This window comes from Cololabis saira, chromosome 17, assembly GCF_033807715.1.
Source record: "Cololabis saira isolate AMF1-May2022 chromosome 17, fColSai1.1, whole genome shotgun sequence".
Classification (NCBI taxonomy): Eukaryota; Metazoa; Chordata; class Actinopteri; order Beloniformes; family Belonidae; genus Cololabis; species Cololabis saira.
The window spans coordinates 15,728,578-15,756,481 of NC_084603.1; the positions used below are offsets into that span (position 1 = coordinate 15,728,578).

The window sequence follows — 27,904 nt, forward strand, 5'->3', positions numbered from 1 at the left end:
TTACACATTACTTAAATCGTAGCGTTCGAGTTAAGCTGCAAGCAGAGTTTTTTTGGGCCGAGCGGTTCGTTGTGCATCTTCTGTGCTTCGCTCAGCCGTCTCTACGTCTCTAAGTGTTTGACGGCGCGGGAATGTGCATTGTTGTGCTGAGAAATGAAACGGCACGTCTGTGCTTCATGTTGTGCATTAGAGATACAGTATCGGGTCGTCGTAGCAACCTGACTCCTATGAAAATGTGCCTTTGATTCTTTGGACATTAATATGAATTGGAGTTCTATTTCCTAAAAGAGATCCATGTTCTTCTTCTCCCGTCAAAATCTTCCTAAAAGTGGTAAAAGAACATGCTACTGCAGGATAATAAAAAAAAAAAGAAGAAAAAGTAATTAATTATCTGACAAAATATCATTTGCACTTACTGGAGATACAGAATCATAGACTCTGAGTTATATAGACTTTAAAAATGGATAATAAACCTTTTTCTGTTTCTCATGAAGACATCAGCTCCATTTGAACTGACAGTATATATTGGCATGCCACACTATAAATCGATGGAGTTTTTATAAGGCGAAAAAGAAGAAAAAAAACAGATTAAACTTTAAAATAGACGTTTCTGAACCCACAGTTTGTCCAAACTAAGCAGATTTCTTCTGTGGTTTTAATCTACGAGTCCTCAAAAGAGAAGAAAACGACTGAAGGCAGAGTTCGTTTTGTTTTCTCTTCGCAGCGCGAGTTTAAAAATAAAATAAAAGAGAAAGGCTTTCATTATGTTTTCTCTCTGTTTTGGAGATCAGATATAAATTCATGAATCAATTCAACAATCTACTCCCAGAAACCACAGAAATAATATGAATTCCTTCACGTTTCTCATAAACTATAAATGTCTATTTGTTGTTTTTATGAATGACAGCATACGGCGACGTTGTACACAAAAAAAGAGATTAAAAATGGTTATAAAAGAAGGTACTTTTGTGGTAAAAGTCTTGTAGAAGAGAATGACCGGGCGTTGTGCTCCTTTGGTAGAAAACTGCATCCTGGAGCCCGGAGTTAAGAGCCCTGCAGCTTAAAATTAGCTCTTGGGTTGCCCTTTCTAGCCCCCCCAGATCCTTTTTTCTTTTTAATCTAAACTGCTGTCCGGGCATTTTTCTTTTGCCTTGTCTTTTTCCTTCAGTCCAGGTTTGGTTTGTGGGTTTTTTGTGGGTTTTTTCTTGGATGGTCTCAGGATGTTTGCATCACGTGATCAAGCAGCAGTTGATGCAGCGCGGTCCCAGCCGTCTCTTCAACGATCCCTTCTTCCTCTTTGGAGCCAGGATGGCGATGATGGCCTCGTCAAACACCGTCTTCAGGCCCTTCTGGGTCAGCGCTGAGCACTCCACGTAGCAGCACGCACCGATCTGAGGGGCAAGAGGGAGAATATCAGTCACAATGATGCAAAACTTCTATGGTTCAGACCACATTTTAACTAACTAACTAACTAACTCTTTGCTAGCGGTAAGTTTAGGTCCTAATGGTGAAAACAAAGTTTTACACTGCAAAAACTCAAAATCTTACCAGGAATATTTGTCTTATTTCTAGTTAAAATATTTTGTCAAAAAATCTCATTACACTTAAAACAAGAGTCATTACCAAAAAAATAACTTATTTGACAATTTTCACCGGTTTCAAGTAAATTTTCACTTTAAATAAGTAGAAAAATCTGCCAGTGGGACAAGATTTATCTTCTCATTACAAGCAAAAAAATCTTGTTCCACTGGCAGATTTTTCTACTTATTTCAAGTGAAAATCTACTTGAAACAGGTGAAAATTGTTGTTTTTTCCAGTGATGAGTCTTGTTTTAAGTGTAATGAGATTTTTTTGACTAAAAATGACACATTTTAACTAGAAATAAGACAAATATTCTTGTTAAGATTTTGAGTTTTTGCAGTGTATAAACAAAAGCCCGGTTCCAAACTCAGCACCGGCCTAGAACCAGCCCTGGAAGCGGTTTGGTGGAAAAGGGGTATCAGTGGGGTCAGCTCTGATACAGTTCCAGCCTCCTTCTAGGCTTTAACACGTCTCCCTCACTATCTTCTGATTCCAAGCATTTTGGGAACAACGTCACATTTTACGTGAGTGCCGTGGCTCGACTCCACTAAAAAGTGAAACTAGAACCCAGATGTTTTGTTCCAACATACAAACCTCCTTGGCCAGTTTCTGTCCTTGCTCGGTGGAGATCGGCTTCTCCTTCATGTCGTTCAGTTTGGCGATGGTTTTGGGGTCATCACGCAGATCAATCTGAAAAAGATAAGGGTCACTTCCGTTAAGCAAATTCAACATTATTAGTGCCACAGCTGCGCCAAGTGGCACGCCTCCTCCATAGCTATGCAATAGCAATGGAGGAGTAGTGCCTCCTGGCGCAGCCGGAGGCACTATTGTTATCCTGCGCGTTTATTATTATTCATTTTCCGGACAAACTTCTGCGCGTAACTAGTCCCGCAGCTTTGAGAAAACGCGAAAAGTAAAAACGTAGAAACGTGCGCCTTAAGCGGGAATCGTGTGCTATGACTTTTATTAGCGATTGGTGTGCACGTTTTTGCGCAATGTGCAAAAACGTGCGCTTTTAGCGCCATCCGGAATGCATTGGGAGAACTTTGGGGCCTCACCACTCGCACACCGTTACTCGAAAAATTCTGAACCGATTTAGAAAGTTGTAGGCCCTGAATTTAACTACAGTCCTGTGGATTTTCAGAGCGATTGCACAAATGTTTTTTGCACGAAGTGCAAAAACCTTTTCCAAATTTCCAAACTAATGGGGAACTAATTTTCCCATGTATTTGTATGGCCCCATTCAAAGCGGATGGGAAAATGTAGAGAAAAAAGACAAAATTCACCTATCTTTCTCATACTTGCACGGAGAACTGTCATTCAGACTTCAAAACGGAGGAAAACTTCTCTTCTCTCTCCAAACCTGAAACAGTTTTTTCCTAAAATGTACACTTTTCAAGATATGAGCACTCAAGCGAGGACTGGAAATCACTTTTTTTGTCAAATTTAGAGTGGAGCTCTAATTTTTTAGAGTGGGAGGGACAGTAAAAAAATGACCTTAATTTTTATTTGTAACTCGAGCTCACGGCCGAACCGTGAAAGCTAGAAAGATAATTTTTGGTCAGAAAGTAGACATAGATGTTGGGATTCATAAAATGTGACTTTGACAGGCAGGGTATGCACAAAATTTAAATGGGGGAGGCAAAAGCGGCGCCAAATTCCTGCCTCAGTCTCCATTCACTGTAATGTTATCAAAAGTTTTCTTCAAAAAAATCTCACTTTGTTTTCGCACTGCCTACTTACTGCTTACTAACACATTTTAAGGAATATCTGAATAAAATTAAGATTGTCAGAATCTGCCGGGTTCTGTGTCTCTCAAGATGTCTTTGTTTTTCTGCTAGGAGCTATGGTTTTCTCACAAATCGGAGTTATTTGAGAACTTGTCACAAGGCAAAATCTGGGGTTTTCTCACAGCCAACCCGGAACCTTCCTCATGTCGAGGTTCACATGACTCAGTCAGTACAGACTTCATATACTTTAACCTAGAAAATGGAGAAATCTGAACCCTGACCTTTTGACCTTAGATGATCACCACTCCTGCTGGGAACAGGTTCATGGGATATATATGTATATGTATGTATATATATATATATATATATATATATATATATATATATATATATATATATATATGTATATATATATATATATATATATATATATATATATATGTATATATATATATATATATATATATATATATATATATATAAAATCATTATATATATAAATATATACATTTATATACAAATTAGCCCCGCCCCTTCTTCTGATTGGCCGATATGTTATAGTCCAATATCTTTTGAATGGTTTGACATAGAGAGTCATGGGTGGTGTCATTGGACTCGATATTGAGTCCTTGACCTTCATTGGTGAAAATTAGCCCCGCCCTTTCTTCTGATTGGTTGTCCCTATTGTCTGCTATAAATTTTGAATGGTTTGACATAGAGAATCCTGTGTGGTTTCATCGGAGTTAGTTTTGAGTCCTTCACCTTTATCGCTTGCAAAATGCAACAATGTACACAAATGGGCAGCAGCCCGCCGTGGCATTCTCGAAATTTCTGCGAGGAAATTGTCTAGTTATTACTGCTGCTGACTTTCAGACGCAAGGCTGATGCTTTCAAACTGACTCCTTAGGACCAAATCAGGTGCTTTTCACATTCCTTGCTGTGTGAAAAAAGCTGAACTTTACACCAGAAAGTCTCATTTTGAAACAAAGCCGTGTTGACCCACACTTCCTGCTCTTGTGCAAAACAATTTCACAGCCAGCCCCAAAGTTCCTCCCTGTTTTTTCTCTCTTCATTGCACTGACAACGCAGCGGTAATATCCACCAGAGACAGCGACTGGCAGCACCTGCCGCCACCCGTCAGCGGCCTTCGCTGACCCTCTTCTTCATGCGTGACTCCCTGGCCTCGAGCTCGTGCTCACGTATCTACATCCAGGCGCAGAGCAGCAATAGAGTTTTGACAGGAACTGATAAAAGAGCAGAAAACATCAGCTGACGCGAGATAAATCAGACACCCACTCCGTCCTCCTCATCACCACTGGGCCTTGGCTGCACTGGCATTCGGTTGCCAGGCAACACAGACCAAAAAAGGAAGAAGAAAGAAAATCTCCCGTACGCCTGGGAACCTTTTTAAGGGAGTGGAGGGTATTAATAGATGAATAAATGAGGATTATTGACATCTCTGGTGTATTTTAGTAACACATCTGTGAAGGATCATATTAGTGCACATGTGGCTTCGCAGAAGTAAAACAAATTCTTTCTTTGTTTATGAAAGATTCTTACTGATTAGTTTCAGATCAGAGAGGATTGTAGCATCAGGCCCGATATAAGCTGGATCAGTGTGAGCTTCCCACCCCGGTCTGTACATGCTGTTCCTTTACTTTTATTCAAAAAATGCATTCCTTCGGCCTTTGGATTAAATTCAGGGATCCAAGACTGCACGACGTGGGTGGCGGTGGGAGACGAGAGCTAATATAGGTGTACTGATGTTCTTGTATTGATAATGATGATTTTGGACTCACAGATCTTATAAGCATATATGGCTGGCGAGGGGGCAGAGCCGTCTGGGAGATTTGCGAGGCCCTGTGCGAAATGGCTGAGGGGGGCCCTCGTGAAATTTTTAGATTTTTTGGGTCGGATCGGATGTCTATATGCGCAATTTTAACTCTCCAATTAGCAAAATACTGGATACAAACACATACACACGTTTCATTATGAAGCATTGCATTGACAAGACAAGTCAAGTCAAGATATTTTTTATAGTAATGCCTGTTTATTACAACATTGTTCACAGACAAATAATCTTACATGAATCAAATCAGCCTGTTACTGAGAGCAACTTATATATAGGGCTGGGGATCGATTCAAATGTCAAGAATCGATTCGATTCCGATTCTTAAGATTCAGAATCGATTATCAAGATTTGATCCGATTCGATTCGATTCCGATATTGATTTGGGTTAATGTTATTAAAACTGTTTTTTTGAGCTGTTGCATGAATTATATGACTGTAGTTATGCAAAATATTACAACTAGTATTATATTGAGATTCAACAGCAAGTATTGTCAGCTAATGATGCTGTAAGGACCAATCAGCTCCCAGAATGCTGATAGAACTGCTTTCAGAAACATCGTGGGTCAGAATTACCAAACAGATCCGGGGAGGAAACAGAGACGGAGAAATCGGTTTTATTTTTTCCCACATTCCGTTTTTATTTGTTCCATTTTCAGTCTATTTTGGTTTTTAATTTTTGAGCATTTGGTTTTTAGCATTTTTTGCAAATGTAACCCCAAGACAGTATATAAAGTAATGAAATATAGACAATTTATGCAATTATAACTGAAAACTTTAATGTTTTCATAAATATTTAAAGGAAAAAACGTTGTAATGTAATGATGAAAAAAAATACATAAATAAATAAAATAAAAAAAATAAAAAATAAAAAATCGATCTTTAGACATATGAATCGATTTTTAGGAATTAATATGAGAATCGATTTAGAATTGGGAAATCGATTTCAACACAGGTCTACTTATATATTAGTGACATAGGGGCCTAACTCAACTGACATTATATAGTGTGTGATTCATTCCAGTTCTACACAAAACAAAATCGCCCCATAAGTTAACACATTAACAACATGCTTATGCATATAAGTCGTAATCTTCTCAAATTATAGAGGCTAAATAAATGAAAACGAAAAATATGTGCCTCGACTGCCTCAGGGCGGGGCCCCGCGGCTGCTTGAGACCCGGTCGGATCTGTGATTTTTGTAACAAATTTATCAAACAAACCTTTCAGAGAGGCATTAAACTCTTCCATTTTCTTTAGTTTTTTTCTTTTTTCATTCCCTGATGGAAATTTCCTGAATCTGTCTCGTTCTCTCGACATTGTGTGACAGTTTGTTCCAACTCCACCCGTCTGGATCAGAGCACCTTGTGTCTGCGCTTGGTCTGACGCAGTTGTATTGAATAACAGACACGCGCATCATTGCACATATATTTATTGATATGCACAGACTAGTACACATTTAGGTCTGTAATGGAACGTGACTGTTGATATTTATAAGGGAAAGAAAAAAAGGGGGGATAATGCAGCTGTGGTATCAGTAATCGTCATTGTACTCGTTTGTTCAGTGCTGTAGCCAGAGACCGGTGGACATTTGGACTTTAGGAGCTCACCTGGGTACCGATGAGCAGGTAAGGGACGCTGGGCGCGTACTCCTGCAACTCGGGCACCCACTCCTCTCGCACGTTCTGGAAGCTGGCCGGGTTGACCACGGAGAAGCAGATTAGGAAGACATCGGTCATCGGGTAGGACAGAGGCCTCAGGCGGTCGTAGTCCTCCTGGGGGGAAGACAGAGCAAAGATTCATCTCCGTCTCTTCACATCTGACACATTATCACTCATCAATTATTTAGGTGAGACTTTTTACTCCTCACTGGGCAGTTTATTTGGTCCCCAGGTGATGATGACGCTTGGTTTTCTATAATTGATTGATTCACATTTGCAGTTCTTTAATCCTTTAATGCGGAACACGAGGCACTACTGCAGTACACCGACTCCCAGAGACGATGTTGTCTCCAATATTCATGAGGTGAAAACGTGTAAATCAGAGATGCTACACGCTCTTCCTTGTTAAACTGGAGATAAACCCTTCCCAACACTGTCTGACTCACCAACATGGGGCTATTCACATCCTATTTTGCTCTGCTGATGAAACGCTCTCTCTGCAACAGGCATGGAGACATGTGCGTTATCAATGGATCTACGGCAGGGGTCGGCAACCCGCGGCTCTAGAGCCGCATGCGGCTCTTTAGCGCCGCCCTAGTGGCTCCTGGAGCTTTTTCAAAAATGTTTGACCTTTTTTTCCTTTTCTTTTTTTTCCCCTTTTCTTCTTTTTTTTCCTTTTTTTTCTTCCTTTTTAATTTGACATTTCGACTTTTTTCTCGAAATTTTGACTATTTCCTCGAAATTTTGACTTTTTCCTCGACATTTAAACTTTTTTCTCAACATTTCAACTTTTTTCTCAACATTTCAACTTTTTTCTCAACATTTCGACTTTTTTCTCAAGATTGTACTTCAACATTAATCTCGACATTTCGACTTTTTTCTCGAAGTGCATAATGAAAAAAAAAATCTTCCCCCAGTTATAACTAGATACATGCAGCATGTGTTGCCTTCATTCTAAGGCTTATAAAAGACTTTTCTTTTTTGCGGCTCCAGATATATTTGTTTTTTGCGTTTTTGGTCCAATATGGCTCTTTCAACATTTTGGGTTGCCGACCCCTGGTGTACGGTAATGAGACATGACTCAACCAGACCATCGGCATCATCTTCTCTTTCTTGTGTTGGAGTTGTTTCGTCCACAGCCCACTGACTGTGCTGGAAATAGCTGCGATGGAACAACCGCGCACTCGCGAAACGGTCTTGGGTGTCGACGTTTACAGCCAAAAAAACTAAAAATTCTCTCACAACAAATCAAAAAGAGCTTTCTCAGTCAGGGACCGTTTGAACTGGCAACTCCAACAAAACAACCTTCAAGGAGCTGCAGAAATGGTGGATTTTGACATCCTGACCTGATCTGGAATCAGACTAAGTGATGAATCCCAGCAGGGAGACTTGAGCGGCAGGCACGAGTTAGCTGTGCCTTTGTGGAGCTGGTCTGGCAGATCAAAGTTTTTCATCCTCTTATCTCTGAGTGAGTGTTTCGACAGCTCTTTCAGGTAGGTGTCCCTCCGCTGACTGACGGCTTACAACCGTCTCAACATCCCGACGTGACATCAATTCGAACCATCTGCTGCTCCGAACGACAAAGACGACTGGCATCTGTTTTCAGTTGCAGACTCTGAAGTGCGTCAAAGCTCCGGCGTGAGGAGCTCATCGTGAAATGATCTGACGATAAGTTCCTGCCATATTTTTTACACACGAAACAAACTGTAAACTCACTTCCTCTGAGGCTGGAAGAGAATAACCCCGACGGTGCCGTCCGCTAGGGATGGGCGGTATGGACTAAAAAATGTATCACGATAATTTCTGGCATTTATCCCGATAACGATAAAAATGATGATCAAAAAAATACCAATTCAACTCCACCTTTGTAACTATAAATCTATCACCACATTCAGTCTTTGGAGCCAAAACACTGCTGTAAAAGAATACTGAATACTACTAAACTACACCAATTAAATTGAATTAATAAAAACCAATTAAATGAGTTACACCTGTAAAACTGTAATGACTCAGATCCGCCATGTTTGTTACACAAAAACCTCATCAACGGGAATTTATCTATTCCTTCCTTCCTTCCTTCCTTACTCCCTTCCATCCTTCCTTCCTTCCTCCCTTCCTTCCCTCCTTTCTTCCTTCCTTCTTTACTTCCTTCCTTCTTCCCTTCCTTCCCTCCTTCCTTCCTTCCTTCCTTCCTTCCTTCCTTCCTTCCTTCCTCCCTCCCTCCCTCCCTCCCTCCCTCCCTCCCTCCCTCCCTCCCTCCCTCCCTCCCTCCCTCCCTCCCTCCCTTCCTTCCTTCCTTCCTTCCTTCCTTCCTTCCTTCCTTCCTTCCTTCCTTCCTTCCTTCCTTCCTTCCTTCCTTCCTTCCTTCCTTCCTTCCTTCCTTCCTTCCTTCCTTCCTTCCTTCCTTCCTTCCTTCCTTCCTTCCTTCCTTCCATAAATCAGTTTTACACAAAAACATCATCAACAGGAATTTATCGTTTTTACCGTGAGATACAAATTCTTACCGTGGGGAATTTTTTTGACGGTTTATCGTGAACGGTAAAATATCGCCCATTCCTACCGTCTTCTTGATCTTACACAACACTTTCCTCAACAACGTGGAGTTGTAGAGTTTCCTATTTAACGGCCTTTTAGAACGTAGGGAGCGTCTGATGAGAAATGTCACTGAGCCGCATAGTGAGGAGCGGAGGAGTGTTGTCCTTTGTGTCTTGGGCCTCGCCCATAATAGGGAATAAGGCCGGCTCGCTGCTCTCCCTGTGGCCTCGCTTCCCTTTAAATCACTGTCTTGTGAGAACATCCGCCGAACACTGAGTCACGTTAGAAACGCTCTGTCGCCTCCCGGGGTAAAGAGTTCATTCTGGAGGCTGCTGGAATCAGTGAGCAGAAAGGAGATGGACTAACACTAGATTTAGCTTGTTTCTGTGTCTTACATGTAGGACGGGAATCTCCTAATAAATCTCTCCATTTATTAGTCCATGCGGCCTGGCCCAGATACACGCAGGGCTGGCCCAAACCTCCATGGGGCCCCAAGCAAAATTTGATTTTGGGACCCTCTATTACTGCCAATAACACTGATTATTGATCATTCACACCCACTATAAACTTATTTCATGTTCTTCCCTGTCATTACAAATACACTTGTAAACTAGATGTAAGAACTTTTTGTTTTAGTTAGATTGTAATCCACAGGGATTAAGACCATGGAAGCAGACGACAGATTAAAAATAAAAAAAATAGTATTTTAGAGGAGGAAGATTTATTTAAAGAAAAAAGTCGAAATATCGAGAAAAAAGTCGAAATGTCGAGAATAATGTTGAAGTACAATTATGAGAAAAAAGTCAAAATTTCGTGAATAAAGTTGGATTGTTGAGAAAAAAGTCAAAGTTTCGACTTTATTCCCGAAATTTCGACTTTATTCTCGAAATTGTATTTCAACATTAATCTCGACATTTCGACTTTTCTCGACATTTCGACTTTTTTCTCGAAGTGCACAATAAAAAAAATCTTCCCCTCTCAAATATTTTTTCTCCTGCATGGCCCTGATATTCTTCCTTAGACAACAGATTAACAAACTTGCAGAAAAATCTTTCAATTCATATTTTTTAAGTCAGCAACTGCCCCTACTGGACACACAGAGAAGCAACAGGTCAAAGGTCAAAGGTCACAGTTGCAGCAGTGTTGTTTCCATCATCCCATTGTCAGCCTGGCAGGTTTTTACCATCTATGGTTTTTAATCTGAAATGGGAGCAAATTCAGCTACAAGAGCGGCCTGGGTTTGATTTACTCTTAATATTTAAAGTGGTATAGTACTAAGAATAGAATAAAAATGTTGAGAAAAAAGTTGAAATATTGAGAAAAAAGTCAAAATGTCGAGATTAATGTTGAAGTACAATCTCGAGAAAAAAGTTGAAATGTTGAGAAAAAGGTCAAAATTAAAAAGGAAAGGAAAATGGAAGAAAAAAAGAGAAAAAAGAAGAGAAAAAAGGAAAAAAAAAAGTCAAACATTTTTGAAAAAGCTCCTTTCACACGGGTCTTGCAGTGTGACACGGACTGGGGACGGCCCCCCCTTAGTCAATGGTCATGTTGGGGGTAAAGGACTTAAAGGATGCAGCAAATACGATGTCCACGGCCCCAGAAAGCGGGATGTTCCCGACTTTCAAGCTAATTTTTAAACTTAAAGGATGTGAAAATCTGTTACAACAGAAATGTCCTTTCACTTTTGATAATAATGATAATAATAATTCACTTTATGCACTTTGTATCCGTCACAAGAGATGGAATGTGTGACAGAGTGAGTTTGTGACCTTTGCTTGTACAAGTGAATCCTCTGAGCTGCAGACACAGTATAAACCCCTGAGCAGTTTACTGTAAACAGGCCTGGAGCTCATCTCTGCAGCGTGTCTTCGACATGTCAACAAGACTTTACCAAAGACAATAAAAGCGCAAGCTGCACATAGGGAATTTAGACGGCTGCCGTGATGCTAAAAAGACGAGTCTTAAGTATCGGGACATATTAAAATATCCTCTTGTCCTCATCAGATCTTAAAATTAGATCTGATGAGCATGTTAACAAGCTCATCAGATCTTAACAAGCATGTTAAACCATGTCATTATTTATTTACAAAGGATTAGCCAGGAAATAAGCCCAGAAATCTTGAATTAGCCTTAGCAAGTGTCAATTTGACAACAGAGTGGTGATGTAACCAGTGTTGATGCTGCAGCTGAGGATGAATGGCCGCTTGAATCGGTTTTGTCATACAGTTTTTCTTCAGGAATTGAACAATAGACAATAAACTCACAGGCACATAGACAACTAACAGGCACCAGCAGTAGTTTCATTTAGTCTTCCACACAACCCACTCTCTCATTGACTTGTTTCCTTCTCTCTGAATACGTCACCTTCTTCGTTTCCCTTGATTGATGGCTGGCATAGCCAATAGATAGCCGCCATCACTTTAGCGACCCAACCTTTAGCACTTTCTTGACTGATTATGAGACAAATAATCTTAAAGATAATATATTTTCTTTTGTTTTTAAGTGTGCAAATGGACATCCACTGCCAATCCAGGAACACACGGGGGCACACGTCAAGCACTGGAAATCTGCAACAAAAATCACAAACAAAACACAAAACCGACACGGAGCCGACCAAAACACGAACAGCAATCGACCCAAATCTCGAGATCTGATCACAGTCTGAGCTAAGCTACCACTAACTAACCCCAAAAACTACAGAGCAAGCATGCAGGTGAACAAGCCAGTGTGTATGTCTATGTGTGTGTGTGTGCGTGTATGTATATGATCATGCGTGTGTGTATGTGTGTGTGTGTGTGTATGTGTGTGTATGTGTGTGTATACGTGTGTGTGTAAATGTCTTTGTGGCTATGTGTGTGTGTGTGTGTGTGTGTATATGTTTGTGTGGCTGTGTATGTGTGTGTGTGTGTGTGTGTGTGTGTGTGTGTGTGTGTGTGTGTGTGTGTGTGTGTGTGTCTAAATGTGTCTGTGTGTGTGTATGCATATGTGTGGCTATGTGTGTGTATGTGTGCATGTATGAATATGTATATATGTGTATGTGTGCGTGAGTGAGTATATGTCTATGTGGCTATGTGTATGTATGTGTGTGTGTGTGTGCAACCCCGCCACCCGCGAGACCAGGGGCCGACAAGGAAGAACCCGGAACCCAGGCCACCAGCAACCCCACAGAGGGGAGAAGAGGGCGGGAGGCAACCCACCGCCAGCGAGCCCCCCCCCCCGGCGGTGGCCGAGGGGGCCCGGGCGGGGCCCCCACGAAACGGGAAGAAGCAGCCAGGGATCCCGCGGCGGCGGACCACGACCCAGGAAATCCGGGCCGGACACGCGGCCAGGAGGCCCTCACCCTCCAGGCCAACGACCCCCACCCGGCAGGGGGCCAGCCTGCCCGGAGAGACAGAGCCGCCCCGGCCGCCGACGCGGGCAGGAGCACCCGCCCCCACGAAAGTGGCCCTCCAAGACCAGAGGGGCGCCCCGCCGCGGAGGCCGCGGGGGGGACCAGAGACGGGCCCGGAGAGAGGGAACCCCCCAACAGGTGATGCTAGTGATTACTAAATACTCATATTCTGTCTTTTGTTCTGAACGCCATCCACAGTTCGCATCTAGATCCCGACCCAGCAGCGCTTTGGGTCTGTACATTCTGGCGTGGCTATACTCCTCGTCCTCAGCCTTGAGTTATATCACCGCTTCCTCCAGATGTGTTTATGCTCCCGCTGCCGTTCAGGTGCTTTGAGTGAAAGTTTCCACCAGAGGCAAGTCAAACAGTTTGACTAAAGTTCAGTGGTTCATGAGTACATCGCTGCCGCTGGGACAAACTTTCCAAGGTAGCCGGGACGTTTACAGTAAATATTACTATCACTGGAGAGGGAAGAGAGAAATACCAGAGAAGATATAAACAAGAGCCGCTTGATGCAATCTAATAACACTTGCTTCTCTCCATACATGTCCATACGCTTCCACCCGTGCAAGGCTGCATATTCATGTGGCTGCAGCTTGAGCTCTGCTGCGAGGCTGTTGACTCAGTGACATATGAGTGCTATGATATCAGTGAGTCATTCCTCCTCCTCCCTCCGCCTCTCGCACTCCTCCCTATCCTTCTCCCTTTCTTCTCCTATCATCTCCTCGGGGCTGTATAAATCGCCCGCATCAATGGAGCCGGGGACGCTGCGCTAACATGGCCGGCGGGTGAGGATGCACGCCCAGACGCTTCTGCACGCAAACTTCTGTCCAGGATCTGCCAATCTAATCTTTAGAAAACTGAGATTAGCCTCAGGGATGAAAAAAAAGGAAGCTCTTTATGTACCGGTGATGGATGATTATTAATTATAGCTGGAGCTTTAATGAACTTTGCCTGCTCATTCCTGAACGGTGAGAACATCCTGCCAGACTCCACTCAAAAATCTAACAGTTTAATGTTATCTTTGGTGGCTGTTAATCACAACGACACACACGCTGGATCTGACACACATTTACCGGTACTTTTAATTAACTATTAGAACATGGTTTTTAAAAGGTACTGAGATCCATCTTTTTCTGCCTCATGATTCAGTATTAAACACACAAATAGATAGATCCAGCTTGTTAAAACCAACTCTGCCAAAAACTGCAGTTCACTGACTGACCAGTAGGGACTGGCTCCAGAAGAGATTCGATCTCTATTTCCATGACTGTAACAAGTAGGGCTGGGGATCGATTCAAATGTCAAGAATCGATTCGATTCCGATTCTTAAGAATCAGAATCAATTATCAAGATTTGATTCGATTCGATTCCAATATCAATTTGGGTTAGTGTTATTAAGACAGTTTTTTCAGCTGTTGCATGAAGGATATGACTGTAGTTCTGCAACATACTAATACTGGTATTGTATTGAGATTCAACAGCAAATATTGGCAGCTAATGATGCTGTAAGGACCAATCACCTCCCAGAATGCTGATAGAACTGCTTTCAGAAACATCGTGGGGCAGAATTACCAAACAGATCCAGGGAGGAAACAGAGACGGATGAAATCGGTTTTATTTTTTTCCACATTCCGTTTTTTTTTTTCATTTTTGGTCCATTTTTAATTTTTGAGAATTTGGTTTTTAGCATTTTATGCAAATGTAACCCCAAGACAGTATATAAAGTAATGAAATATAGACAATTTATGCAATTATAACCTAACACTTTAATGTTTTCATACCTTTAAACATATTTAAAGGCAAAAACATGACACTAGTTATTCTTGTGTCCAACAATAAATTAATTTTTTTGGGCATTAACAAAAAAATACCGAAAGTTGTTATGATGTGAATGTACATAATCACTCGCTTGCTCGTTGTTGCGTTGTATCTTCAGATCTCACCAGAATAAAGGCTCATTTATGGTTCCGCGTTACACCAACGCAGAGCCTACGGCGTAGGTTATGCGTCAATTTAACGCGGAACCATAAATCGCCGGCGGCTCTTCTCATCTCCGAAAACATCGGAGCAAATTTCTTAAAAGGCGTTATTTGGTTAAACTGAGCCCAGGTTGGGGATCTTAACGGTTACTTTTACGGCAGAAAAAATATTATTCGGGTATTCGCTTACGTACCCGAACGTAAACCACGCAGTGACGTAGCAAGTGGTGTCCCAATCCCTAGGGAAGATTACAAAGCCATACCGCTGTGGCTTCATTTTTAGGGCTAGTGGTAGAAAGTAGGGGGTGTATTGGGATTGGGCCTAAAGGCCGTTTACAGGTCTCAAGTCAAGGGTGCGTGTGACTCAATCGTGACGGGAGTCCACATCTGCCCAGAAGTCCAGAACCCACGATGACAGCAGGGATGTAAAGGACATGAGCAGGACTTCTTGTCATCATAGAAGCTCGACTTGCGGCAGTTTGATAAATGACACCCCAGTTTTGTGTTGTTGGAAAGTTTGGACCCAACACTGAACACAAAGATCCGACCTGGTTCCTCGTCCTCACCACGAGCTCCGAAAACGCTGGATCCCATTTGACATCGTATGTATTTTTTTCCCCACACTGTTCCACCGTGGTGAATTCAAGTTTTTCCATCTCCAGTCCCAAGTGTGTAATCGAAGCGTTCTTTCAGAAGATGTGGCCGACACGGCTCAGTATTTTTCTTCCCGTAAGCAAATAGTTCTGACTGGAGCGCTTTGCCTTGAGCTCGTCTGCTTCTCCCGGAGAACTCCGACTGAACAAAAGGAATGACGTTTTTACAGCTGGATGTGTTGTTTTTTTTTCTTCTTTTCTTTTCCCTTCCCGGCAAATGTCAGTGAAACACTTGTTGGTTATTATCTGCAGCTGAAGATTCACACACACATTTGGACCTGGAGTGCCAGTGTCTGATGTGTATGATGATGTGTATGGTGATGGTGTACCATGCAACGGTTTCCTGGACGCCAAACAAGACGCTGTGCATCGGGCGGTAACGGCACGGAAAACGATAGCTCAGTATTAGTTTCTCGTAGCATGAGAACCGTTTCCAGCTGTTTCTTTTTAACGGTTTGTTTGTAGCCAACAAGCTGAGACTGACATAACCTCCGATGACATCATCTGGGATTTAACAAAACTCCTCCAGAGCCCCAGATGAGATTAGACCACAGTTTTCACAGGCTGAGTAATACTCACCAGGAAGAGTACACCACGTTCACATGCTCTCGTCCTTTCTGGAAAATTCTGAATGTTTTAGTCTCAAATAAACCCTGCCTCACCTCGCCACTTAGCATAGCCACCATGGACTGTAGACAGAGTTGTTTTGGTAGCAGTATCTGAAGAAAACTGCCAGGGCTGGAACGTGAACTGCTGGAGCTCCCATTGGGTCATTTATCTCGAGTCTCAGACTGCAGCCGCCAGAAGGGTTTGTCCGCTGTGCAAAGGCATTTGGCTGGTCGGCTGCTTTCAGAAGCGCTGGCTGGTACTGTAGGCTTTGGCCTTTTAATGGCAACGTTAACAGGCCAAAGCCTGGCAGCTGAGACCCGGAGAACCAACTTACAGGTCAGCCTAGAGCTGGTAAGGGCAGTCTGTTAGGGCCAATCCCAATACACCCCCTACTTTCTACCACTAGCCCTAAAAATAGGTAGGGTCCTTGTAATCTTCCCTAGGGATTGGGACACCACTTGCTCCGTCACTGCGTGGTTTACGTTCGGGTACGTTAGCGACTGCGTAGTTACGTTTGCACATACGTCACACCATATCAGGAAGCCCAGAGCTAAAAGCTGTTTTAATTTCAGCTGTAGCGCTGTTAATATGCCACTTTATTAAGTTTTAATATTTTTTCCAGGCGTAAAAGTAAACGTTAAGATCGCCAACCTGGGCTCAGTTTATCCAAATAACGCCTGTTAAGAAATTTGCTCCGATGTTTTCGGAGATGAGAAGAGCCGCCGGCGATTTATGGTTCTGCACCATACGCAGCGCGTCGCCGCGTAACCTACGCCGTAGGCTCTGCGTCGATTTAACGCGGAACCATAAATCAGCCTTTATTCTGGCGAGATCTGAAGATACAACGCAACAAATCTTGCGGTAAAAACGATAAATTCCCGTTGATGACATTTTTGTGTAAAGCTGATTTATAGTTCTGCGTTAAATCGACACACAACGTACGTGAAGGAAGGAAGGAAGGAAGGAAGGAAGGAAGGAAGGAAGGAAGGAAGGAAGGAAGGAAATGAGCCAGAAAGAAAGAAAGAAAGAAAGAAAGAAAGAAAGAAAGAAAGAAAGAAAGAAAGAAAGAAAGAAAGAAAGAAAGAAAGAAAGAAAGAAAGAAAGAAAGAAAGAAAGAAAGAAAGAAAGAAAGAAAGAAAGAAAGAAAGAAAGAAAGAAATATTTGAGCCTGAAAGAAAGAAAAGATATGAGCAAGAACGAGCAAGCGAGTGATTATGTACATTCACTGAGTGAATATTATGAAAGTAAAATATATATTTCTCGCTAGAAATGTAATCAAAACGCATTTTTATGCAGAAACTAACTCATAATATTGATTTTATTCAATAAAAATTAGAAATGTTTTTTTGTTTGATTCAGTCTGCAAATGATGACGTAAAGCATTCTGGGAAATTTTTCTGGCCTTCGGTCGGCGAGTCAGAATCTGAAATCCCTCGCTGTGAAGGACTAGATTCCTACACACTAGCCCTCGTTATGGTCACTAGCCCTAGATGCAAAGAGGAATTGGGACACCACTACCCTGACCTAAAAAAAGCATTTGACACAATAGATCATAAAATACTATTAAAAAAATTATATCGATATGGAATCAGGGGTATTGCCCTCTCTTGGCTGGAAAGCTATCTAAATAAAAGAATGCAATTTGTTAGCCTAAACGGAGTCGAGTCAGAACCCTTAGAAATAACTTTTGGAGTTCCTCAAGGCTCTGTACTAGGGCCAAAATTATTTATCCTATATATAAACGATATATGTAAAGCCCTACGAAAAATGCAGTGTGTCTTATTTGCAGACCACACAAGCCTCAACATAAGGACCTCAATATAATGAATGAATGGTTTAAAATAAATAAGTTATCTTTAAATATCAGTAAAACCAAATTCATTGTTTTTGGCAACAAAATGATAAATGTTCCAATAAACCTAATTATTAATAACATAAAACTAGAACAAACAAACACTACTAAATTTTTAGGAATAACTATTGATGAAAAACTCATATGGAAGCCATATATTAATACCTTAAAAAGAAAATTATCTAAAACAATAGCTATATTATATAAAATGAAAGGTATTATAAATAAAAGATCATTACAAGTACTATACAGATCCCTACTACTCCCATACCTGACTTATTGTGTGGAAGTGTGGGGGAATACGTACAAATCAATAATTCATCCCATTTATATTTTACAAAAAAAAGCAATTAGAATTGTAAACTTGGCTGATTATCTTGCACCAACAAACCCACTTTTCATTCATAACAATACACTTAAATTCCAAGACATAGTTAATCTGAACATCACTGTTATAATATACAAGGCTTACAACAATTTACTTCCGGGCTGCATGCAGGAACTGTTCAAGCCAAGAGTGGGCAAACACGACCTCAGGGGAACTGCAATGTTTGACACAACAACAGTCAGAACAAATGCAAAGGGAAGATGTATATCTGTTTTAGGAGTAAAACTGTGGAACTCATTAGAAAATGACCTTAAACTAGCAAATTTAATAAAAGCATACAAGATATTATTCAAAGCAAAGGTAATGGACACATATATAGAAACACAATAAACAAACAATGAAGAATGCACACATGCACGAGATAAAATGACAACTTAAATTTGTTTTGCCGGTTTCCTTAGCATCTTTTCACTTTCTGTTTTCAGAGCTATCATTATTATTATTATCATATTATTGCTATTATTATTATTATTATTACTATTACTATTATTATTATCATCACCATCATTATTATTATTGTTATTATTATTATTATTATTATTATTACTATTATTATTATTATTATTATTACTATTATTATTATCATCACCATCATTATTATTATTGTTATTATTATTATTATTATTATTATTATTATTATTATTACTATTATTATTCTGTGTAGACTTATGATACTTCATTTGTTTTTTTGTATATTTTATTCTGTTAAAAGGTGGGCAAAATAAGCTTTATGCTTCAAGCCCAGACCTTTTCGGTCAAATCACAATGTTGACCAGGGAAAAACCTGTGTTATCTTGTTTGTTGATTTTTAATTTTTGTTTGTGATTGACCGAAATAAATATTTACTACTTACTACTACCCTCACGGGAATGCACAAAATTTAGGGGTAGGACTGAAAAGTAGGACTGGGGGGGATTGGGACTGGGCCTAAAGCAGTGGTGGAGAAAAGTGCAGTTCCTTGACTGACCACTAGGGGGAAACGACTCAAAAGTGAGTCATTCTCCATTGAACTAATGTTAAAATGTCCAACTTTGCAGGTATCTTTGCATACATTTGAAAGCAGAGCTAATTGTGTCTTGCTCATCAGCGTGTACCTTTTACAACAGTACCCTCATGGGAACGCGCAAAATTTAGGGGTAGGGCTGAAAAGTAGGACTAGGGGGGGTTTGGGACTGGCCCTTAGTCTTTCGGTTTTCCAATTATGAGCTCTTATCTGTGCGAGTGCAAATCCGGCTGCGGCCACCTCGGCCAACAACAGAGCCTCCGACTGCAACGTCTGTGGCTACCCAAGCTAAGAACTCACCACAGCTAAGATTAGCATTCCCCTGTGATATTATTACCAGCCTGAGTGACAAAATAAACTTCCTCACAACTCCAAAATGTTGACACTTGAACATGAAATAAGCGGGATATAATGATCCCGTTGAGCCACTTAGATGCAATGACTGAATGACAAATGAGCCGTTAGCATCCCTGCAAGATGACAATAGCAATCAGACATAAAACACATGCAGTTCTCATCAATACATGATGTCAAGGGTCCTGTCCTTGTCTGTTTTCAATAAAGGGAGAGATCGTTTTTCATTTAACTGAAGGGAAGTGATTCATGCTCATCGCTGTTGTCAGGTTCACAGACGACCTCGGAGTCGGTGAGGCAGCACATCCTTCACAACAGATGCCATGAAGCTTCCCATACAATAACTCGATAGTCGTGGGTGGGTGTGCTGTGAAGAGCTGGGATCATAGTCAGGAGTCTAATCTAATGTTTCACAGGATCCATCTGTGGCCAAGTGCTCTGATAAAGACACCAACTCTGGTCCCAGTCCTCCGGGAGGCAATGGCTTTCTCTGAACATCGTTTTTTTTTTCAAAAACTGGAACTTGCAAATCCAAGGACGACACAGTTCATGGTCATGTTTCCATTACCACTAAAAGCTGTAATTGAAAGACCTAGAGTTGAAAAGACAAACTGTCAAATATCTCACAAACCTTATTTGCTTTCATGAGATTTTTTAGAAAGTATCTATGGTCCCATTTCAATTAACCCTTGTACTGTCTTTGGGTCAAAATGACCTAATTCTCCCGTCCTTCTTTCCTCCTGCTCTCTTTTTCCCTTCCTTCCTTTTTCCCTCCCTTCCTTCCTTCCTTCCTTCCTTCCTTCCTTCCTTCCTTCCTTCCTTCCTTCCTTCCTTCCTTCCTTCCTTCCTTCCTTCCTTCCTTCCTTCCTTCCTTCCTTCCTTCCTTCCTTCCTTCCTTCTTTTCTCCCCACGTTCTTTCCTTGTTTTCTCCTTTCCTTCCTTCTTTCCTCCCTTCTTTCCATTTCTTTTTTCTCTTCCTTCCTCCCTTCCTTTTCCTTCCTTCCTTTTTCCTTTCTCCTTTCCTTCCTTCCTTCTTTCCTCCCTTCTTTCCATCTTCTTTTTTCTCTTCCTTCCTTCTTTCCTCCCTTCCTTTTCCTTCCTTCCTTTTTCCTTTCCTTCCTTCTTTTCTCCCTTCCTTCCTTCTTTCCTTCCTTCCTTCTTTTATTATTTCCTCCCTTCTTTTCTTTCTTCCTTCCTTCTTTTCTTCCTTTTCTCCCTTCATACCTTCCTTCCTTCCTCCCTTCCTTCTTTACTCCCTTCCTTTATTTCTCTTCTCCCTTCCTTCCTTCCTTCCTTCCTTCCTTCCTTCCTTCCTTCCTTCCTTCCTTCCTTCCTTCCTTCCTTCCTTCCTTCCTTCCTTCCTTCCTTCCTTCCTTCCTTCCTTCCTTCCTTCCTTCCTTCCTTCCTTCCTTCCTCCTTCCTCCTTCCTTGACCTGAAGACAGCACAAGAGTTAAAAGTGTCACGGATACACTTTATTTTCGCATTTCACCATCTGCCATCACTGGATGTGTCGTTGTTGGTCAATCTAAGGCCATAAAAATCTAGTTTTCAACTGTTTTTGGCCTCTTTATATGACGTAGTTGTGTCACACCACTACATAATCATTGTGCATTACTCCATCACATAAAGACTGCCGAATGGTCATCTGCTGCCTTCTGACTACTTTCTTAACAGTGGTAGCGGCAATCGCAACAAATTGTCCAAAACTGAAGACATTTCTTTTGATCTTCTTCTTTGTTTCAAAGACAAATATCGCTCTTAGAAAAGAAAAACACTGATTGATGCAACGTAACCTTCTAAATTCACATGACCGAGCAAATTCTGAATATATTTCCTTGCAGACTGTTGGGTCTCATTTAATTTATTTCTTTATTAAGATTAACGCATTGTTGCGACATGTAAACAAGAACATTTTTTCACTTGTTTGGAAGTTAATTTTGTCACTCGGGCTGGCTCAGAAATCCACCTCAAGTGTAAGATGATGATTTAATCCGGTAGAGATTCATCAGGGCGGGTTGTTGGAGACACAGAGACGGGAACCGAACATCCCAGGAATACACTCGAGGGTCGATGGCAAAAAGAGGTAATTCCCAAAATGTTGGCACTTCCTGACACTGAGAGAAAGATCACGGTTCAAGTCATAAAATTAAAACCACAAGGACTTGGGACTAAGACAAAGATGACGATGCTGTCCGATAACACCAACCCATCTGTTATTGATACCCGGCTATTCAGGGTCAGGATGATCAGGTCCAACACCTTACAGTACTTTATCCTTTCAGTTCGAGGCAGGTTTGTTATTTTCTACTTAGATTGTGGTGATTTAAGGAAACATGACCTCCGTCTCCAACACTTTCCTTTTGTGTCTAAATACACAAGTAACGATGCCGGTCTGTGGCAGCAGAGACCGTAAACCATAAACTGGCCCCACACTAGGGATGGGCGGTATGGACTAAAAAATGTATCACGATAATTTCTGGCATTTATCCCGATAACGATAAAAATGACGATTAAAAAATACCAATTCAACTCCACCTTTGTAACTATAAATCTATCACCACATTCAGTCTTTGGAGCCAAAACACTGCTCTAAAAGATACTAAATACTACTAAACTACACCAATTAAATTGAATGAATAAAATCCAATTCAATTAGTACACCTGTACTGCAAAACTGTAATGACTCAAATGAAACAAGTTTGAAATGTAAGAACAGATTCAACATTTATTCAAACTGTATGGCTTAAACAGTGGGATAACAGTGCAAACAGCTAAAGTACCATTGTCCTTCAAGTTTTCTTAGCTTATAAAATCAAAAAGTAGAAAAAAATACAACCTGATAAATAAAGAAACAGGACAAATAAATAAAAGTTCACTGAAAATAAGCCTTGTTTAACAACAAGCTCCTCGTTCTCAGATCCGCCGTCCGCCATGTTTGTTACACAAAAACGTCATCAACGGGAATTTATTGTTTTTACCACGAGATGACAAATTCTTACCGTGGGGAATTTTTTTGACGGAATAACATGAACGGTAAAATATTCCCATTCCTACCCCACACCTTTGACGGTCAGTCCAGGTCGCTGATTGGTCAAATAAAACTGGCCTAAAACACCTCGACACATTCAGTCAAGCTGTGAATCCTACAATAATACACTTGTGGGTCGTCTTTGTGGGCTTTTTGGGCTAGGCCGGTCCTTAAACTCATTTTACACCCACCAAAAAACCTCTCTCAAGACACTGCGCCAAGATTAACCTCCTTCCAGTCGTGGCTGAAATGCAATGAAACGCTTTCCTTAGTGCATGTTTAAATTTAGAGCTGTGCCTGTTCATATTTTGGGGAGGGGGTTAAAAACAGGTGTTTAAGTTCCTTTGTGTATACTGGAAAATGCTAAACGTGCTAACCAGAATCAGTCAAGAGTCAACAAAGTAAATCTGGAGCCTTAGGACCCCTGGGGGCCCTGGGGACCAGGTCTAGGATTACTTGGATTACTTGGTCTGATCCCGAGACCAGAATTTGGGGTTAATCTCCATTGTATCTTAAAGAGCTCATAGACTTCAGCCTTTTCTTGCAGAACCAACTCTCCTAAGGAGTTTTTCGTTTAGTTTCAATTCCACTTGAAGGAATACTTGATTTTTCTTAGAAAAAGTAAAATCTCGCTTTCATTATCCCTTTTATAAACGTTGAACTCCCCTCTGCTCATCTCTTGCCACAACATGGCACACAACATGACTGTTGTGTGCTGCTGACGTTGTGTGGCTATGTGTGTGTGTGCATATTTGTGTATGTGTGTGTGTATATGTATATGACTAAGGCCCAGGCAATCCCCGGCCACCCGATCCGGGCCGGACACGTGGCCAGGAGGCCCTCACCCTCCACGACCCCCACCCGGCGAGGGGCCAGCCTGCCCGGAGAGACAGAGCCGCCCCGGCCGCTGACGCGGGCAGGTGCACCCGCCCCCACGAAAGTGGCCCTCCAAGACCAGAGGGTCGCCCCGCGCGGAGGCAGCGGGGGGGACTGGAGAAGGGCTCGGAGAGAGGGAACCCCCCAATAGGGCGACACCCGTGGGCCCGACAACGGTGGGCCCCAGACCCAGGCATCCCATTCATTCATCTATCCGATATCTATAATAATAATAATAATAATAATAATAATATAATATACTAAACACAATAATAATAATAATAATAATAATAATAATAATAATAATAATAATAATAATAATAATAATAGTAATAACCATCTTTGTATAGCATAATATTAATAAATTATTACATTTTGTTGTCCTGCCAATGGAGGCCCAAATCCTCCATGGCAGGACCCTTCCATACCGCATTCTCACCGACAAAGACGCACATTCACGCACCGTTTCCCCCTCCCCGGGGGGGTCCAGCCCCGCCAGAAGGCACCCCAGGCTGCGCAGCGAGCCCCGCCAGGCCCGGACATTGCGACCCACCTATCTCAGGCCGGTGAGGGAATGCGGGTGATGTGGGCCCCCCTCCCGACCCTGCGTATGAATCGTGTAGAGGGGGAAGGAGGGGGAGCAGAGGCCGAAGCCAGGAGGCAGGACCAGCGGAGCTGGCCCTGGAAGGACGCCCACGCTCCCCCACCGGCCATCCACGGTCCAGCATCCCCCTATTCATGCTGACAACATAAGACATAGACACCTGAGAATGGTTCCACCCCGCCGCCTCGCCCGCCCGTGCACCCCCCGGGGCCACCCCGGCGGACACCCCAAAGGTCACGGAGTCCGCACAGACGCAGGGGCACGCGGCCCCCACCCAGCGATGGAGGACCAAAGCAGCAATGCCCCCCCAGCGCAGACAGCCACCCCCCACCCAGGCAGGGCCGGGCCCTTCGAGCGGTACCTCCGCCATGCCAACAGCCCAGCCCCCCCCCAGGAAAACCGGGGACGCCCTAGCCAAGCCCCCCGCCCGAGCCCCCCCCCCCACTGCCATGAGGTAACCCCCCCACAGGCCCCCACCGGTCAGGGCCCCACCCACCGCCCCCCAGGGGCCACCAGAGGCCCGCGCCCCAGCCGCCCCAAGCCGACCCCCAACCCCAAGGGCTACGAGATCACCACCCCCCCACCCCCACTAGGTAATGAAGCCAATAATCGGGGACCAGAGAGAGTGCAAGTCAGCCGATTGTTGTTCAGTGGAGGACGACATTATCTCACTACTAATATGATCTGATAAAAGATTCCTAAAGTGATGAATACATAAATTGGACTTTTGTTTCCAATTCACTAAAATGGTTTTCTTTGCGATACATAAGGCAGTGAGAACCAGGTGTAACCAGTTAGGTTCCATTTGAATATCTCCCAGGTGTCCTAATATACATATCGTCGGGCACACTGGAATTCTGTAGTTGATCTATGTGGATAAATCCTCACAAATCTCCGTCCAGAACCTCTGTACCGGTGTACAAAACCATAAAGCATGCATATAATTATAGGTATTGGTTGCCTCCCCGATGGCATGATAGGTCGTCAATCTAGTGCAAAAGACAAATCATTTCATCGGCCGACGCAGAAAGTGTCACACCTCCAGAAGCTCGTCTGTGTCTGAGCAGCTGAACGGTGACGGGCTCCCGCTTGGGCGAAGCCATCTACAGTTTCGCCCACTTTGACCTTCACCCCCATCCCCACCTGCCGCCCCGCTGAGCCCAGAGATGGAGGGAGGAAGGGGGGGGTTGGTTAATGGGTGAAGTGAAGTGGTAAAAGTGATTACAGGATGTGCAGTAGAGCATCTGACGTGCTGAGCAAATGAAGAACAGCCCAAAAATACAAAGCGGGAGTTAATAGGGCCGTGGGACACCGGTCACAGCACCTGAGTCCCCGTCCTCCAGGCGTTTCCATGGGAACAGCGGTACTTAGCATCCCGCCCCCCTGTTTCCGATGCTAAAGTTTCTTGAGTGCAGCGGCAGCCGCGGGAAGGAGGATGGATGAATAAGTAAGTAAAGACTTTCCCTTCTGCTCCCTCGTCACATTGGGCAGAAACAGACCGTCCATATGGGATAATCCAGGGGGCGGAGCCTGCAGCGGCGACGTGGCAGCGTGAGAGCGGCATCGACGCTAGAGTAAGCAGAGATGGCACTCGTGGCTCCTGCGTGACCCTGGCGAGTAACGGCAGCGTGGAACGGGACCGTGGGGGGGCAGAAATACAAACATCAAAGCGAGCTTGAAGCTGAACATGTGTCGCCCAGGCCAGAGGTGCAGATGATGAAAGGGGAGTTTTAGATTGACGGGAACGAGCAGGAAAAGTGAAACCGAGAGGGCCGAATTTATCCACTTCAGGGTAATTCCAACCCCCGCTCCTTCTCCCCCCCCCGGGCCGCCGTGTCTCTTTCTCTTCCTCTTTCTGCCTCCGTCCTGCTCTCTCCTCCTCTCGTTGGGGCACCGGGGCTTTTGATCAGCAGTTGAAGCTATAAACATTACCAGCTGGCCCGGCGCTCCACACGAGGAGGTCAGCCGAGTCGGGGGGGCGATGGGCGCAGGGGGCATTTTCAAGAGCAGTAACTCTACTCTCGGCGACTGCCGGCATCTACAGCAGACATCTGGGAGAACTTCTCCATTTCAACGACACTCTGATTCAGCTAAAAACAAACCTCCGCCTCCACACACACACATGAACGCACACACACATGCAAATGCACACACACACATGAACGCACACACACACAGCCACGCTAGAATGGATGACAGTGTCGTCTTCCTCCCGCCGCGACACCTACGGCTCTCTTTCATCCCCGCCACAGGTAGCAAGCTGAGTGGGCGGGGCCACAAACCAGACGGATGTGATTTGCTATTTGCAGACAAGGAGGGATGGGAATCGAAAACCGTTTCTTGTTCAGAACCGGTTCCCATTGTTTCAATTCCTTCGAATTTTTTGCAAAACTTCAACTGCAACTGCAACTGCAAACGATTCCCTTTTCGATTCCAGTGACGAATGACGTCATCACAGCAAGCAGTCAACAGTAAACACGGCGCCAAAGTGATACAAACGCTCGAAAGTCTGGTTACATTTCAGTAAAAAAGAAAAAAGACAACAACAGGGCAACTTGCAATACTTGCCAAGTAGAGATGGGCGGTATGGACTAAAAAATGTATCACGATAATTTCTGGCAATCATCCCGATAACGATAAAAATTATGATAAAAAAATACCAATTCAACTCCACCTTTGTAACTATAAATCTATCACCACATTCAGTCTTTGGAGCCCCCAAAACACTGCTCTAAAAGAATACTAAATGATACTAAACTACACCAATTATTACACCACTCTGGTGGAGACCTCAGGAGCACATGTTATATATAATAATATGTTATATATAATTAATTACTTGTATTGCCATCCTTTGCACTCACTGTTTTTTTGCAGACTCTGCATATAATAGATGAGGAGCTTGTCACTCTTTTCCAAACCAGTTCCAGATAACGGAGCTGGAGCCTCGTTTAACAACGAGCTCCTCGCTCTCAGATCCGCCTTCCGCCATGTTTGTTAAGGCTGATTTATGGTTCTGCGTTAAATCCACGCAGAGCCTACGCCGTAGGTTACGCGGCAATGCGCACCATACGTTGCGTGTCGCCGCGTATCCTACGCAGTAGGCTCTGCGTCGATTTAACGCAGAACCATAAATCAGCTTTACACAAAAACGTCATCAACAGGAATTTATCGTTTTTACTGCGAGATGACAAATTCTTACCATGGGGAATTTTTTTGACGGTATATTGTGAACGGTAAAATATCGCCCATTCCTTTTGCCAAGTTAATATTTTGTCAAAGGGAGAAAATACTACCAACATGCAAAAACATTTGCACACACAGCAGCAATAACAATCAATGAATGTTGTGTTTTCGATCTGCTCCGGACCAACGTCAGTAATTCTCAACCCAGCAGCACCAGCAGCAACGTTAGCATGTCCCTGGCTAATAATAAGCATGTAACTACTGTAATTAACTAACGCACACTGCCTATCATATTAGAGCCATTTGCCTCATTGTTGTCCTTTTTTCCAAATGAGAATCAATAAGGGAATCGAAAATGGAATTGGAATCTTATCAATTCCCATCCCTACAGACAAATGAATTCATCATTCCTGAATGAAACCTGCTGAATGCTCCCCGGTCGACCTCAGACGGACTAATCACGTTTGATTTAAGGTCTGAAACTTAGGTTTCTGGGCTGTGACTTTTCGCTGCAGTGATTCAGGAGTTTAGAGCCGGCTCTATATAACAGTATTTCAAGTCTCTCACCAAAAACTTTAGCATCTAAAAAGAGAAAAAAATGGAGAAAAAAGTGCTGACTGA

General features: G+C 42.8%; 1 protein-coding gene across 1 annotated transcript in view; it reads right to left on the reverse strand.

Moving 5' to 3' along the window:
* Positions 1–541: 541 nt before the first annotated feature.
* Positions 542–27,904, reverse strand: part of LOC133464161 (rho-related GTP-binding protein RhoQ) — a 34,000-nt gene continuing 6,637 nt past the window's right edge. The window contains exons 3-5 of the mRNA XM_061746196.1: positions 6,771–6,935; positions 2,176–2,271; positions 542–1,391 (exon numbers count right to left, since the gene is read on the reverse strand). Coding sequence (XP_061602180.1) covers positions 1,230–1,391; positions 2,176–2,271; positions 6,771–6,935 — 423 coding nt within the window. The 3' untranslated portion in view covers positions 542–1,229. The remainder of the gene's footprint in view (positions 1,392–2,175; positions 2,272–6,770; positions 6,936–27,904) is intronic.